The sequence below is a fragment of the Suillus subaureus genome (assembly GCF_016647635.1).
Source record: "Suillus subaureus strain MN1 chromosome Unknown BJ212scaffold_4, whole genome shotgun sequence".
NCBI classification, from domain to species: Eukaryota; Fungi; Basidiomycota; class Agaricomycetes; order Boletales; family Suillaceae; genus Suillus; species Suillus subaureus.
In genome coordinates, this window is record NW_024538560.1 from 1559436 (window position 1) to 1574980 (window position 15545).

A 15545-nucleotide genomic window follows, 5' to 3' on the forward strand; every position below is an offset into this window, starting at 1 on the left:
TCTACTCCCACCCTTCACAACCCAACACCTTCTGCACCCAACGCCACCACCTCGATCTCCATGTTACAACTCTCTCCCTTCTTTCAGTTCCCCTTTTGGCTCTCCTTCGAGCTCTTTGCCTCGATGCACTTTCCTCTTGCAATCTTCATGCATGAGCAGCACTACAATATTGCTAAGGTTCTTTAGTTTTTGATTAAAAACTAACAAATCACTCACATCATCTTGGGGTGCCATTAGCACTAGTCTGATCATAGGTCAGTGTGTTGGGAGTTCATGTAGTTGACAGAACTTTCCTTTTCGGCTTCAAGTGCTTGATCTTTGATTATTTCCAATTTATTTTTAACTTGCAATTTATATATATATTTGAGCCAGTTTTAAGCCCTGAATTGACTTAACGGTAGTTAATTGAGTCGAGTTGGACAGTATATTATGTAAACCAAAGTCACGTGTGAGTTCAGTTATGCACGGTTTTAGCCGCGGCTAAAACCGGCAATAAGCCGGAGCCACGGCAACACTAACCCAAAGTAGACTCACCTACCAGCAAATCCTCAATAGGTTGACTTCACGCCGCATGGAAAATGCAGCGCGGGACGCAGCTGATGCCCAGTAAGAACTGGTCATGACGGGAGAGGACCGTAAGTGTCGGGAGGTGTTGATGAAATGAAAATACCAGACGCGCACATTCCGCTTACAAAGTGGGACAACCAGCACATTTTCGAAGTGCTGCTGTAAGATCTCTCGCGCTCTCGTGTGTTTTTTTCCGCATATGCACATCAGAATCACCTTAGAGCATATAGTTAAACTGCTTGGGTGCTGTATCATAATATGCTAGGATAGTTTCAAATATGATTTCATGGGGTATTGCACACTTCACACTAGGGTCTCGGAATATGCTCAGATAACATAAAATATGATCATATTGTTAGGTATTACACTGGGAGCGCCCATACAGATTGAAACTGCAGGTAATTGAAACATAAAACAGACGCGAAAACACATCGAAAGCAGGTGCGGGAACGTCGCAAGCAAGTGCGGGAACATCGCAAGCAGGTGCGGGAATGTCGAAAGCAGGTGCAGGCACATCGAAAGCAGGTGCGGGAACGTCGAAAGCAGGTGCGGGAACGTCGAAAGGAGGTACGAGATCGAAAGGAGGTGCGGGAACGTCGAGTGTCTACTAGTGCATTGCTCCATCGCAAACATTCTTCACCCAAGTGTTGCTGGCAACCTGCGCACATCAGAACAGGAACTAACTTTTGGAGACGTTACTCACTAGCGCAGATGCCTCGTCATCATAATTCTGATATAAGACAGTGAGTGCACAATATGCACGACGGTGATGCAATGACTTCGTACCTTGCGCTGTTCTGCAGTGAGATCCACGTAATACAAACAAAACTCTTCTGTTGTCCCGTCGGTTTTGATTTGCTTGAGCCAGCGAAGAGCACACAGATTGCTTCAAAATTTGTAAGTACTAGTTAGATTGGTGTGAGAGGGACCATCTGATAGTACATACCGTCCGTTTCTAGTTGGGCTTGGACGCATCTTCTTGCTAGTTTTACTGGTGCCCTTGCCGCTTGCGAAGTCGTCGGCCTTGCCTTTTTTACCCTTCGAATCAGCGCTGTCATTTGCTAGAGGAGCCTTGAGAGGAGGATCGATGGAGGATGGGAGTGGTGGGATCAGTGTGCCGACAGCAGCTAGCGCAAGCGTAGAACTGTTGAAAGTGACATCATTAGCCATTGACGAAAAGAGACAACAAACTTACAGTGAATTAGTCATTATAATTTTAATTGGCTGCGGTGCGATAGGATTAGGCTTAGGCGCTAGTGTGATACTAGAATTAGGTACCGGTGCAATAGGATCAGGCGTTGGTGGAGGAATATTCTCCTTCTCCGCTACAATAAACTCCGGAGAAGCAGGTGGTATAGCTGGTAGCTGCCGAGAATTGGGATTGTTGGGCAGTAATATCGGAGACAAACGAATTGTTGGAGACGGCGCTCGAGAAGGGGTGGTAGGGTGAGACCTGGATAGCAGTAGCATGGACTCGGCAGCTAACGAGTTAGGCATAGTAGGCGATGGTGCCAAGAGAGAGTCTGGCGTCGAAGGCAGGATATTCACGGTAGGGTCGACTACAAAAAATACTAGTTAATACAATATCATATTAAATTAAAGACGCACCTTTTAGTTTTTTGTCGGGGACTTCAGACTTGAGAGCGTTCTTCAATTGTTTACGCTTCTTGCCCCCGCTACTCTCGTCCTCGTCATTGTCGTCATCGTCGACGAGTTTCTTCTTCCAGTCTCCGTCATCATCAACGTGGTTTCTTCGCCACGCAGAATACGACGTGCTCATGAGATAGTCGAGCTTCCAACCGTCGTCAGCGAACTTGAACAATTTGCCTTGCAGTCGCAGTTGCTTTACCCCACGTCTTCGGAGCAAGTTTGCGTCTGACGAGCTCCGCCCAAGCACCACGAAGAAGTTTCCGGATAGACTTGACTATCGGGTCGGTAAGTGGATCACCGTTCTCATCCTCGAGATACGGCACTTTCCCGCGGTCAGCTCGACGGCCGTCGGGAGAATCCAGCCATCCTAAGAAGTCGTCATTGGTCCAAAACCGAATCTTCGGATGGGTGACGCGAGTTGGCCGGTTAGCAGTAGCTGGAACTGAGGAAATGAGGGTACAGTCAAGGTCGAGCGAGTCCGTTTGATGCAGCCGAACAGCGCTTGAAAGTTGTTGAAACATCGATCTGAAATATGATTATATCAAAATTAATTAAATCAATGGAGATGCAGAGCAGGAAAATACGTACTTGAGCGTGTCGCGTTCGCTAGTCAATTTCACGATTTGAAGTTCTAATGTTTTGCAGTGTTCGAGCAAATACTGGTTACTATGCTGTGCAGGCTGCATATATGCGCGCTGAAAATACATTTATGAGCACCAAAACAAAGTATATCGGAGTACTTACTTGTTGCGGGAACCATTGAAGGTGTGGTGTCATTGAATCGGTGAAGGGGTCCTCTGGTAATGGCATGGGAAGATCGGGAGATAGGGGGCCCGGGGAAGGCGTGTATCCTCTGGCTCCCCAGTATGGATTCTGCAAATTATGAGGGTGTGCAGCATGAAGTAAAGACCATACTTGTAGTACAAAAACTCAATGATACGATGCTGGTGCGATGCGATACGATATTGGTGCGATGCGATGCAATGTTGGTGCGATGCGATGCAATGTTGGTGCGATGCGATGTGATGTTGGCGCGATGCGATACGATGTTTTGCAATGCGATACGACGTCGTTTTGCAAAACGCAACGAAACTTCTCATGATTCAGCAGATTCCGTCATAGTACAAATAAGGTAACTAACTTCTCAGCAGCTGTGATCCCCTCCGGTCACAACCAGTTTTTACTGGGGCTGATGCACGAACATTTTTCAGAGGGAATCTCGACCATCCAGATGCACATGGTGCCTTCCAGTACCTTAAACGCGGTCAAACGCACGTCCTCAGCAAGGACGATGCCATCGCGAAGAAATGGAAGGAGCTGCTCGACAACGACCCAGCCATTGCAACACGTTTTGCACAAATGCCCTCCGTCTCGCCAGTCTGATGTCGTTTTTCTCGTCTCACAAGTAATGTATCTATTCTCGTCCTCATCACTCTATACCTTACAAACCCAGGCTCATTATTACTAGTACCATACCATCCAGCAGTCCCAGAGCTTTTTGGCCCTTTGAACGAGTTTATATTGCATATTCTACCCTACTCACACTGACTGCTTAGTAGCTCCATATTACCTTGCTCACTGATCAAAACCGTCCTTCTTTGGCGCCCTCCATCTTGCTCATTCAGATGAGGCGGTCCTTGTTGAAATACTCCTTGACCGTGGTGTTCTCGGCTCGCTCGAATCGTGAAGCAGTCCTCCTTAAAGTCCTCCTTGACCGTGGTGTTCTCAGCTCGTTTGAATCGTAAGGCGGTCCTCCTTGAAATACTCCTTGGCCGTGGTGTTCTCGGCTCGTTCGAATCGTGAGGTGGTCCTCCTTGAAGTCTTCCTTGACCGTGGTATTCTCGGCTCGTTCAAGGCAGAAGCAGTCGTCGTCGTCTCTGTTCGCAGTACCACCTCACATAATCATCTGTTTCTGAGGGCAGGAGTATGTCAGGAGAGTCAGATAGTACTATAGCCACTCACAGTGCAAGTCCAAGAGCTGAAATCGAGACAGAATGCGTCGTTCGAGACGAATAGACGAACATGAACGCAAGTTCAAGTCCAGGAGCAGGAATAGAGACAGAACAGAGCACATTATGAACGACCGAGTGTGAACGCGGGTTCCTGCAGGCTAGCAGTCATATGTAAGTCTGTAAATTCACAATCGATCGATAACGCTCGATCACTTCAGATCTTGTCCTCCACCGCCGCGTCTCGAAAACGGACGACCAAGACAAGGACAAGGGCATCTGCGAGAGAGATGATGACAGGAAGGGTGGTCATACAGTGAGTGGAATTCGCTCGTTATGTATTCTCTCCACTGATCAAGATGGTCAATTGTGCCTATTATGTAATTTTTGGGCGAATGGGAGGACGAACGGTCAAAGGAAGCTGGCCTTGAGACCGTGCGCCATCATGCGCCGACAAGATTGATTACCGACGGCGTCTATAAGTGCTTGTGACCGGCATTTTGAGGATGTCCACTTGGCAAGACGGAAGAATCAGGAGGAGATTTGGGTGTTAGAAGATGCGACGGCAACGCATCATGCCAGGATGGAGTGGAGGGAAGCGGAAGCAGAATGTGGAAACAAACCAATCGGGAATTGCTGAGCCAAAAAGATTGATGATGGATGGTGACATGATGCGGATTAAATGGATTGCGTGATGCGAGAATTCTGGAGTTGTACATTGAAGGACCGCCCTTCTCGGAAAAGTAAGTGAACAACAGATCATTCGAACACCCATTAATATCACAGACGTCCAATCCAAACTAGAGCTTAGCGTATGGTATCAAAAAAGGACAGTTCGAAACATAGCCGAGGAAGGCCACATCGATGAGAGTTACAATATTCAGAGGTGCGCGAGAAATAATCGTAGGGGACGAGGAAATCGTAGACTAATGACGACCATCCTGGTATTCAGGGGACAGACAACCAATGAAAAGCCAGAAGCGAGTCCAGAGTCCAGCCTGTCTGAATATTACATCAGGGTGCGAGGGTATTGAGCTTGCAGCTGCGGTATTAGCGCCAACAGCAGGTGTAGTAGATGAATTGGAGACAGCTGGCTGTGGTTGCAAAGATGGCTGGTTCCGAGTTGCTGTGCCGGATTGCTGCGTGGTATTGGGCTTGGGAGGCTGTGAGCTGCTTGCAGTAGGGTTCTTCCAGGGTAATAATAGTCTTTTCCGTTTCTCCCTTGCACAAGCATTTCTCTACGTGACATTAGGTGGAATTAAGCTGAGAAGAGAAATAACATACACGTTTGCCCTGCGCATACGGGACCTCGACAACTGTGGGGCTGCGCCCTTGCAACTCGGTGCCTTCACTACTTTGTCCGTGCGGTCTCAAAAGGTTTCGAGCCCAGTCGAGTGGAGAAGACGGTGGTGTATCATGGGTATCAGAGGGGCTGCGGTGGAACAAGCGGGCAAGAAACGTGCCGCCTGGATGTGCTGAGGAGTGGGGACGGCTTGGTGCTGAGGACTGAAACCGCGGAGGTCAGGATAATACTCAAAGTGATAATGATGGCGTACATGAGAACGATCTGGTGGGACTCCAGCAAAGAAACCTTGGTGGGTGGGTGTTCAACGATAGCGAGATAGGCAGGCTTAGACATGGCGATCATCGGCGAAGAGAAATGAGGGATAGTAAAGCTTTGGAGATGTATACCCATGTCCAGTGGCCTCGAGCTACAAAATATCATAATGTTAATTACGAACTGCAAAATATACCTAGGTGAGAAGTTGAAAATTGCATGCGATGGTGCGCCCATCCATTCGCCGAGATCTCTAGCATTAACGAGCGAGACACCACAGGCAACGATGCGAGTCTCAATCTCCGTTTGCGCAGAAACATAGCGGGTCCTGGATATCACCACTTCGTACGTCGGACCGACTTCTCCACCCACAAGTTGGATTTCATCAGCAATCAATAGACCGATGTTCTGCACATTCTTGCGCTGTCGCCATCTTCGAGACAGGATATCCCACTAGAAATATCGGTTTAGTGAGAGATTTGCAACGTGATTAATGGAACTAACCTGGGATGGGGTGCAAACAACAACATCCCTCTTCTCAAGAAGTCGAAGGTCAGCGCTGGTGTCTCCTGTGAGGCTTACTATCTCTTTGCCGCCTTGCAGGCCGCTGAACTTCCGACGCCACTCTGCAACACGTTGGTCGACCATCTCCTGGTAGGGCTCAATACAGACCGCCCTGGGCTGCTCGCGTTTGCTCCAAAGGCGAAGTAGAGTAAATTCGGCACATATAGTCTTGCCGCTTCCAGTAGGCGCGCCAATAAAGACATTCTCATCAGATGTGTAGAGAGCCTGGAAGACCTGCGTCTGGATCTTGTTGAATGTTTGAATGATGGACGAGTAGATGCTCTCGAATTCCTTGTTGTGTAAGGCAGATAGCGGGAGTGGCTGGAGTTCGAGAAGAGGAGTGGGAGGTGGGAACTTTTCTGGGAGAATCAAGTGTTTGAAGGATATGGGTAGTCGGGTCTCGGCGTGCAACCATCGGTCGGAGACAACAGATATGTAGTAGTTTGGGGGGACGGGCTCAAACATCGGAACCGTGATGGTGACGTTATGTTCATCCTCTGCATAACGTTGGCGCAAGACAAATGAGTCATGGAAAAGAATAATCTCTCCATCGACGTCTTCAACCATGATGAGGAATGTCTCAGCTGTTCCGTGGGTCTTCTCGTCCCATCGGAAGTCAGGAACAATAGACAAGTCGATACGAAGAAGGGAGCGGGTGATGGGCTGCACTTGCGCTTGCAGCTGCAGCTTGGGGAAGCTGTGCATCAAGCGATGCACGAGCCTTCCGGCGTTTGGAATGCCAATAAGCTCACCAATTTCAGGAGGGTCGAGATCAAAGTAGCGATACCATGGCTGATGAAGAATATCTTAGCACGTGCCTTGCTTGAATTGGTGTAAACTTACGAATTGTTTGCCCTCCGCTCTTCGGATGGCCTCCTGTGGAACACCCTTGAATTGGCGAAGCGGTGTCATGGAGCCCCACCTGAAGACCAAACAATCAGTTGATAATTAACGACTGTATCAAAAGCCACCAACATTCGTCGCTCAACCATCTTACATAGGTCGAGACATGCACGCGCTGGTACTGCCCATCCTCGCTTCAGGCAAATCTCAAACATAGCACGAAGAATACTGTAAGATGTGTGAGCTTAGGTAAACTAACTTAAAACAGCACATACCAGCCGGCAGATTACTGAACAAAGACCATATCGGCCACGAGAGCAAAACCTAATTATCCGATCAGCACAATATGGTAGACGGTTGAGTTGTCACCTGCCGTCAAGTTTAAGCTGCGATATATATGCTTGTAGAAGGACGTTGATCTTCGCTGCGGGTTCATCGACGCCTTCCTTCACTGAAATAGGCACACGTTCTAACAATTTACCAAGCTCAAGCTTCTCCTCTTGACGTACCTACAAAAATGAATATGAATGTTGAGACTCGCATTAAGGACAAAAAATGTGTGACATACCGGCAGAAGTTTGAACTCGTTCGAGAGCGCAAACACCCGGAACAATTCCAATGTCGACATGGTTGGTCTCAGATGCTGGTTGTATGTAGCCATCGAGTTGTACGTAACATAGTAGTGAGACGCAATGCGACCAAGCTCGGTGCTCTGGAAACGACCAGATGCACGTTCGTACTTGATGAGATGACATTTCTCCAGCAGAACAGCGACAGAATGGGCAATGTCAGCGCGTTTCTGGATAAGACCATTGTCGTCCTCCTGGTAATCGACGCCAACACAATAGAGTCCTGGGGACTTCAGCATGCGAACATAGCTGTGGGAAACGTCAGTACTTTTACTGCTGTGAGAAAAAGTGAGCTTACAGATAAGTGTACCCCAACCACTGGACGGCCTCGTCACGGTTACGAACAGTTCCAAGAACAATCTCTGCGTTCAAGTTGTCTGCAAGCTTCGACACGAACTGAGACTCGATCGGCAGCTGGTGGTTCAGCAAGCTGAGGTAGTACTGCAGCTCGGAGTGGTTCGTGATGATGACACCCTCACCATACGTATCATATTGCGGGCGACCAGCGCGACCGAGCATCTGCAACACATCCTGGGAGGAGAGTTCAACCCAGCGGCCTTTCTCGGGGTTATATATCTGCGTGCCCTTGATAATGACGGTGTGTGCCGGGAGGTTGACACCCCATGCGAGCGTTACCGTGCAGACAAGCACCTGGACTGCACCATCTGCGAAAAGCTCCTCGACAAGATTCCTGTCCTCTCTAGTCATACTGGCGTGGTGAATAGCGAACCCAAACGGCAAGAGATCGCGCAGATTGCCATCTTTGACATTGCCTGCTTCCTCTGTGAGGATCTCACGCGTCGCTGAGTCGGGGCGAACGAACTGCGTTATCGTCTCCTTCTCCATGGCCATGTCGCGGATGAACTTGGCGGTCTTGGTGGTCTCCTTGCGAGAGTGCACGAAGACAAGGGTCTAATTCTTGCCCGCTTGGTCAAGTACCTTCTCATAGCAAACCTCATTCATGACCTGGAAACGCTTGATAGCCTTCTTCTCTGTGACATCAATGAACTGCTGCTGAAGCGCACATGGACGGTACGAGGCATCGAAATAGAATAGGCCTCTCGATTCGTCCACGCGGAGGAATGTCGCAACGTCTTGGTAGATTGGAAGCGTAGCTGAGAGACCAACCAGGCGAACGTACTCTCCTGTTTGCTCCATCCTCCGTATCGTGCGTACCACAACACTCTCAAGCACGGGTCCACGCTCGTCATGCAGCAGGTGAATTTCATCAATAATCATGAGCCGAACGAGGTTTGTATAACTTGTGTCGGTACTCTTGCGCGTGATGACATCCCACTTCTTAGGTGTGGTGACAATGATTTGTGTCTCCGAGATCTGCTGTTTCGTCATTTGAGAGTCTCCCGTGAGCTCGCCAACCTTGATCCCGAAAACGTTCAGCCGCGCGTTGAAGTTTCCAACCATTTCTTGGACAAGAGCCTTCATGGGCGCAATATAGACAATTTTGAAATCGTCGAGGGCAAATTCACCTGTAGCCTCGTCACGATATTTTGACAACTCATTAAGAATGGTGAGCATGGCGACGTTGGTCTGCAATGGTCGACTTAGTGTCTGAAAGATGAAAAATAACAGAACACTACTAACCTTACCAGCGCCAGTAGGCGCACAGAGTAAGACGGGCTCATCCGTCCCGAAGGCAATTGGGTAAAGCTTGCTCTGAACTCGATTGAGCTTAGGCACGGTGAATGCCTTTCTTGCCCACTCCGGCAGTGCAGTAACAGGTACAAGCTCTTCCTCGCCGCCTTGCTTTTTCTGGGGGGCAGGGACATGAATCTCCTCATATCCCTTGCGTGCCCGCTTGAATGAGCCCTCAGGAAGCTTGCACTTCTTGTTGGACATCAGATGCCCTCCCTGACTGAATGCCATGCTCTCTAGGTCGACCGTGCGCTTTGGTTGCACTGTAGAGCCTGGTGCAAGGGTTGCTGTCTTTGGTACCGCTAACTTCTTCTCGTCTACATCCATGCCATCATCCTGCACCTTCTCGGCCTGGCGGTCTCCAGCAAGTTCTCACAAGATCCAACCAACACCCTTCTCTCGCATAGCAACATCGACATTGATCCGCTCGTCTGCGTCGCTCCGCATGAGCTTCGTGCACCATACAACCACATCCCGGTTTTTAAGGAACTTGGTGATCACGTACTGGTTCTCGCAATCGCGCAGGCCTAATTCCGAGTCGAGGATAGTGAGGACAGACGCTGCCTTGTCCGCTGCAGTAACTGGATCCGGGTAAACTTCCGATATCTGGCGTTGCACCCAGAAACCATCGATCACGTGCGGCGAGACGATGTCTTTATCTGCTTTGGCCTTTCCAGTTCCACGGGTTGACGAACCACCAATAACAAGTTCTGAACCCCGTTGGCGAGGTATGTCTGGCGATGACCTGTGTCAGACTATTGCAGACGATTGTGATATTCCATAGGTGCCCACTGTAACATACGGGGGACCCAGTGTCGACCCCAAGGATCCTTCGCCCTTGTCCGCTAAAATCACAGAATCAAACGTCATCCTTGAGTTCTTGGCGGACCTCTATCCAGACTCTGGGCTCCTGCCGAAGGATCCTGTTTCACGTGCCAAAGCCCGTCTCTTCGTTGATGCGAGCACTAAACATGTCGAGGGCTCGCTTTACGACTCCCTCCGAGGGGACGGGTCATATGAGAATGTCTTGAAGGGCATTGAATTTGTTCAGTGACTTCTCGAGGAGAGTGGAGATTTCGCAGTCGGAGATCATTACACCATTGCAGATGCCTGCATCTCTCCGCACCTTGCAAGGCTCAAGATCATCACCGAGAGTGACCTAGGTAGAGTACCCGCACTCGCACCTTTTCCGAAGAAGTTGACCCCGATTAATGGGACTAGGCCAATTCCCTGTCGGTTTGGGGTTTAAGCTGGGTGAGGAGCTAAAGGGACCTAAATTCATTAAATTCATGAAATACGTCGACCAAATACTGGAGCGTCCGAGCTTGAAGCAAACCTACGATAAAGTGCGTATTTTCCCGCTACCGTGGTAGTAAGTCAAAATGACTTATTGCTATACTGCGTTTAGGAGGGTGTGATCACATACTTCAAGGCATTTTTCGTGCGCGCGCAGTGAACATATACCTATACTTGATAAAAGATAGTTAGTTTCGTACGACAAAGCTTACTCGCTGTTAGAAATTTGCAGTACATCCAGGCGAATAATAGACAAATTATACACTGCTCGTGGACCGTAAACGTCCAGCCATCGGACTGTCAATCTTTCGCACGAAGTTGTGCAATCACTGTGCAATGCGGCGTGCGTGTCGAATCTCGAGGTTGTGCGAAGCTTTGAAAGCGAATACTATTGCGGATCGTGGTTCATATAGTAATTATCGGGATTATAATGGTACTGTTGATAGAATCGTGACTGGTACAGCTGACGGCCTGCATTACCAGAGCCCCCAATGTCATACATCGGCGCTCCACCACCACCTCGAAAATCCTGAGACGTACTAGCGAGAGGTCTATCAACCGGTGAGGGTGCTTCAAGAACAGATGGAGACCAAGGTACAGAATGGTGCATTGGATGATATGGAGCTGGGTGGAGGCAGACTCGGATCCATGCCTAGCATTGAGGAATGAGCGACAGGCTGCGGTGGATACCTGGATGGTTGGACGATCAACGCAACACGTGAGCTTGCGAGCATATGGCGTTGATCAGGGGCTTTGTAAGCCACCACGCGGTTTTGACACTTTCTGCACTTCCAAAGTGCTAGGCGCTGACATATAGATAAGCCTTTTCCTCCGCGTAAGCCTTCCTGAATCCTTTTCGTCTCGTACCGTCACCTTTCGGCACTCGACACGACTTTTGTCCACCCACCCACCTCCCTTTCTCTATGCTACACCAGCGTGTTTTGGTCTGGTCTCGTTTTTCTCTTCTTCTCTGCGGTCCCTTTCATCCCACACCCCGAGACTCGGTCACAACACGCTCAGAGGGTCTGTCCCCTCCGCGTCCGGTTTTTATTTTCGCAAACTCAATCTTCAAGCTCGAACCACCGGACTCAGAACGCTCTTCCCAGACCCTGCGCACACACGCAGTCTGGCGGAGCCAGACCCTCCCCACCAAACCACGAAAGCGAAGCTTTCGTGGTTTACTAACCTCTCTCTTCGGATGTCGCCTTCACCAACGTCACCTCTAACAAATTACATTCTCAACAGAATAATCCAACTAACGTCAGTCAAACTCGAATCCCACATTTCTTCCAATCCTCTTCTCTTCACAATCTTCGAGTTTGTTTTTTCCTCCCATCCCGTCAGAACTAAGTACGGCGTTCCTACAAAGCTGGTGAATCGAATTTGGGGGAATCATATCTTGCGGGAATTCAGGAGCAACATTGTTGTTTTCGAGACGGCGCCTGCGAGACCGAGTGAGATTAAATAAACCTTCATAGCGTTGATTTTTCTTGAGTTCCGGGTGATCGTTAAAGTGCTATAAAATTCGCTGTAACAATTCAGCTTTGAGTTCTTCTTCAGCTTTCTTCTGAGGGCTACACCGGCGGTTTGGGGGCATTGTAAGGATGCGAGAATGAGATGACACGACGTGATGCTACTGGATGCTATGTATCAAGCCGAGTTTGCCGTAGAGGAGATTGAATTTCTTACGCACTCTCCTATCTACTGTCACACTTTCATACATGTCGTCAATCATCTATCTATAGCATCTTAAAACAAGAGAATGACCTCTATCGAAATTGTGTTCTGATACCCTGACGAGGTGTTTGATGTGCTCCGGGTGTAACTTTTTGAATATCTCTCTAGGATCTATGGGATCTGGATCATTTATGATTATACAAGGTTGCAAATCACCACTATTCCGTCTCTCGCAGCTGCAACACTGGAGAAAATTTTGCTTTACTTGGACAGTACATCATCTATAAGTATCCTACATGCGCCTGGATTTTTTCGAGGTGATTCAAGCAGCGCATTGAGGTGTTTTGAACATTTTGCATATTACATGCCAGTTGCAGATTCCCAGGGGCCAGGAGTGATAGTATCACGACGATACGCTCGCGCTTATTAGTCAGCGAGGGCGTTTAAATTGTGGCGTATAAATAGAAACAGTCAGGGGCAAAGACTACAGATGCGGCAGTCAACTATGAACGATGCGAATGATTTCTACGATGCAACTACATGTATCTATACAGCGTGACTCGCTCGAGTCAAGATTCAAAATGCGTGAACTGATTCAAGTACATGATCCCCGTTAAGACTTCTTGATTTTGTACCTAGAGCAGGGAAGCGCCGACGCGCACGCACGCTTGCGCTTGGAGGTTGCAACGACCACTGGCTCTTCTCCCTCATCTGCCTGCTCCGAATCTACATAAGAGGATTCAGCACTCCCCGTGCCGAAATGCTTTTTGTGCCAGGCGAGATATCGCTTGTGGGCAGTGACATCCGAAGCACCGAAGAGTCGTTTTGAGACAAGGCGCCAGTTGGTGCGACACCTGACTTCGCTTTCCGCGAGAGCGGTGCAGTCGACGCTAGGCTCGAGCTCCTTCTGGAAAGCGACGAAAGAATCCCTAACCTTAGTCAACCCTCGTTCAAGCATCTCCGTGACAGCGTCCATGTCTATCTCGGGCATTACTATCTGTATTAAATTTGTGACATCGAATCGAAAGCGTGAAATCGATAAAGACACTTACCCCGTACGCCATGTCCCCTGGATCTTGAGAACGGATATCAATCGGCGATCCATCATCTCTCTTCACCCAAACAAAATATTCGACGGAAGAGAGGTGGCACCAGGTGTGATCGCCGATTACGGTGGGCTCGCCGAACGAACGTGGCGTGGTGCGTAGATTGATGAACTGCTTCAGTGTAAGGGGTTTCGGATCACTGTCAGTGCCGCCACATAGGGCTGTTGGGACAGTGGAATCACGATAATCGGGGGCGGCGTATTCTCTAGCTTCACGAACTAGCATGACAGCGATGCAGATGACGTCCGGATACGCTAAGATGATATCTTCTGCCTTTTCGAATACGTGTTCATCGGTCTCCGAGAGTGCGCACTCCGCAACGAAGGGGATCAGCACGACTTCCGTGGGTCCCTCCACAGCGGTGACAGTCATCGCCATATCAGGCATAATGGAGCCGTCAGCGATCTCCAGCATCAAAGACGTATCGAGCATTGGGCAGATAATTTCGGGGTCGTAGGGAAGATCATGGATAAAATCACTGACGAAAATCCTCACATCGTCGAAGGACACTTGATGGAGTACAGTGGGCATGTTGACGATGAGGACGTGCGTGTTGTAATCGTAAGCCAGCCTTCGGGACAAGTTCAGCATTGCCTGAAACGGTTAGATGTAATGACTCGCCTGGGCTTCGTCGATACTCGGCCCGTTTCTCCCACCATGCCTGCTATAAATTCGAATTCTCGCGCTCCAACACCGTGGAATTCCTGTGATATTTGGTAAGCATATGAACACAGCACAATTGAATGACTCAAGGCTCAAGAGACATACCATGCGGGACATGTGCAAAGTTGGTTTGGATAAATAATTCAATACCTTGCGGACATCTTCAATCCCATCAGAATATTTGTCGATTAAACCCTTAATTTTCATTGAACATACTGCAGGTAGTGCGGTCAGAAACAAAGGACTGCTGGCAGACATCACGCAATGGGCTGGCATCTGAAGAGGCAGGGACCTCAGGTTGTATAACTGGTTTGTTCTCTGATGCCTCCTCTTTCCCAAGCAAGGATATTTTGTTGGATATTACATCTTGTTCAGTGCCGGGTCCTGATGGTAAACCTGGGGATGCTGGTTTTATGAATTGTGTTGCCTTGTGGGTAGTAGCTTGCGTGGAGTTGCTTCTGGTTTCATGGTGTCTGTAAGAGTGTTTAGGGGGGAAAGGAATGCTATAGGGATTTTTGTCAGGTTGTGCCACTAGTGTAGACATGCCTGTTGGATGCTGAGCACTGAGCGCTGCCAGTGAGTGTTGACTTCGTGTGGCGAGTACCGAGACTACTGGTCGTGGAAGCTCCGGAAGAGATAATCAAGATTACAAATGATAAGGACCTAAAATAGACCAGAAACGGCAACTGCCACATCGATCATGGTTTTCACTTGATTTCAGCCTCATCCATGATCATGATAACTTGATGCATCATCCCCGCGCTCACAAAGCAAGGGAAAAGAAAGAGCGATAACACTCCGTAAGCATCCGCCACAGACACCGTCAAGTCTGTAGCTCGCGCATCTCCAGCTAATGATGATCGCTTTCAAGCGTTGGAGGAGGGCAATATATCTGCTGATCACACTGAAGTAGGGGCGCCTGCGAGGCGCGAGTCCCAAATGGACGAACATGCGTTAGACGATGATTCAGGTGACAGTTTTTCCCCCAGTGGAACGGTAGCATGCCTGACTACACAAGGCGAGGATGGGGACAACGCAGCCAATGGGGATGAGGCGACGCTCAGACATGCAACAGCAAGGCCAATACTGAAGTTACCATTTTCAACGATGTGTTCGAGGATGTGTTCATTCTCGTTCAAGAGGAGTTTCGTAACATTCCTTCAAAGAATGTTGGGACCAAGGACCCCCAGTACATCAACAGCCTGGACAATTACTTGCACTACCTAGTATGCAAGCTGCGCTCAAAGTGGCACCTTGCGACAACAAAGCCCTCGCAATGGAACGACATTACCCGGTTTCACGATAGGGTTGTGGCGAGGATCGCCGTGTAGCTGACGGCTGAGGATTGCGTGCAAGAGGCTCCGTTACCGTTGTTGTGCGGTCATCTTCT

General features: G+C 49.0%; 4 protein-coding genes across 4 annotated transcripts; 1 reads left to right on the forward strand and 3 right to left on the reverse strand.

The window, feature by feature from the left end:
• Positions 1–863: 863 nt before the first annotated feature.
• BJ212DRAFT_1326842 (uncharacterized protein) lies at positions 864–1167 on the reverse strand (the record flags this gene model as incomplete). Its single annotated transcript, XM_041334620.1, has 1 exon — positions 864–1167. A coding segment is annotated over one exon (273 nt), but the record flags the coding sequence as incomplete, so codon positions are not given.
• On the reverse strand, positions 1105–3235 carry BJ212DRAFT_1326866 (uncharacterized protein). The gene is made up of 9 exons (XM_041334621.1): positions 2962–3235; positions 2806–2912; positions 2383–2742; positions 1846–2128; positions 1763–1791; positions 1514–1711; positions 1354–1453; positions 1271–1297; positions 1105–1225 (listed from the first exon to the last, which is right to left on the reverse strand). Exons 1-9 carry the CDS (start codon positions 3025–3027, stop codon positions 1175–1177), a joined length of 1221 nt encoding a protein of 406 aa, XP_041197894.1. The 5' UTR covers positions 3028–3235; the 3' UTR covers positions 1105–1174.
• Positions 3236–3263: 28 nt separating this feature from the next.
• Positions 3264–4806, forward strand: BJ212DRAFT_1296371 (uncharacterized protein; the record flags this gene model as incomplete). Its single annotated transcript, XM_041332430.1, has 6 exons — positions 3264–3349; positions 3429–3594; positions 3777–3958; positions 4327–4340; positions 4388–4482; positions 4672–4806. The coding sequence occupies 6 exons, from the start codon at positions 3264–3266 to the stop codon at positions 4804–4806; spliced, it is 678 nt and encodes a 225-aa protein (XP_041197895.1).
• A 7961-nt stretch (positions 4807–12767) lies between these two features.
• BJ212DRAFT_1326898 (uncharacterized protein) lies at positions 12768–14789 on the reverse strand. Its single transcript, XM_041334622.1, has 4 exons — positions 14261–14789; positions 14114–14196; positions 13439–14063; positions 12768–13383 (listed from the first exon to the last, which is right to left on the reverse strand). Exons 1-4 carry the CDS (start codon positions 14429–14431, stop codon positions 13000–13002), a joined length of 1263 nt encoding a protein of 420 aa, XP_041197896.1. The 5' UTR covers positions 14432–14789; the 3' UTR covers positions 12768–12999.
• Positions 14790–15545: the final 756 nt, after the last annotated feature.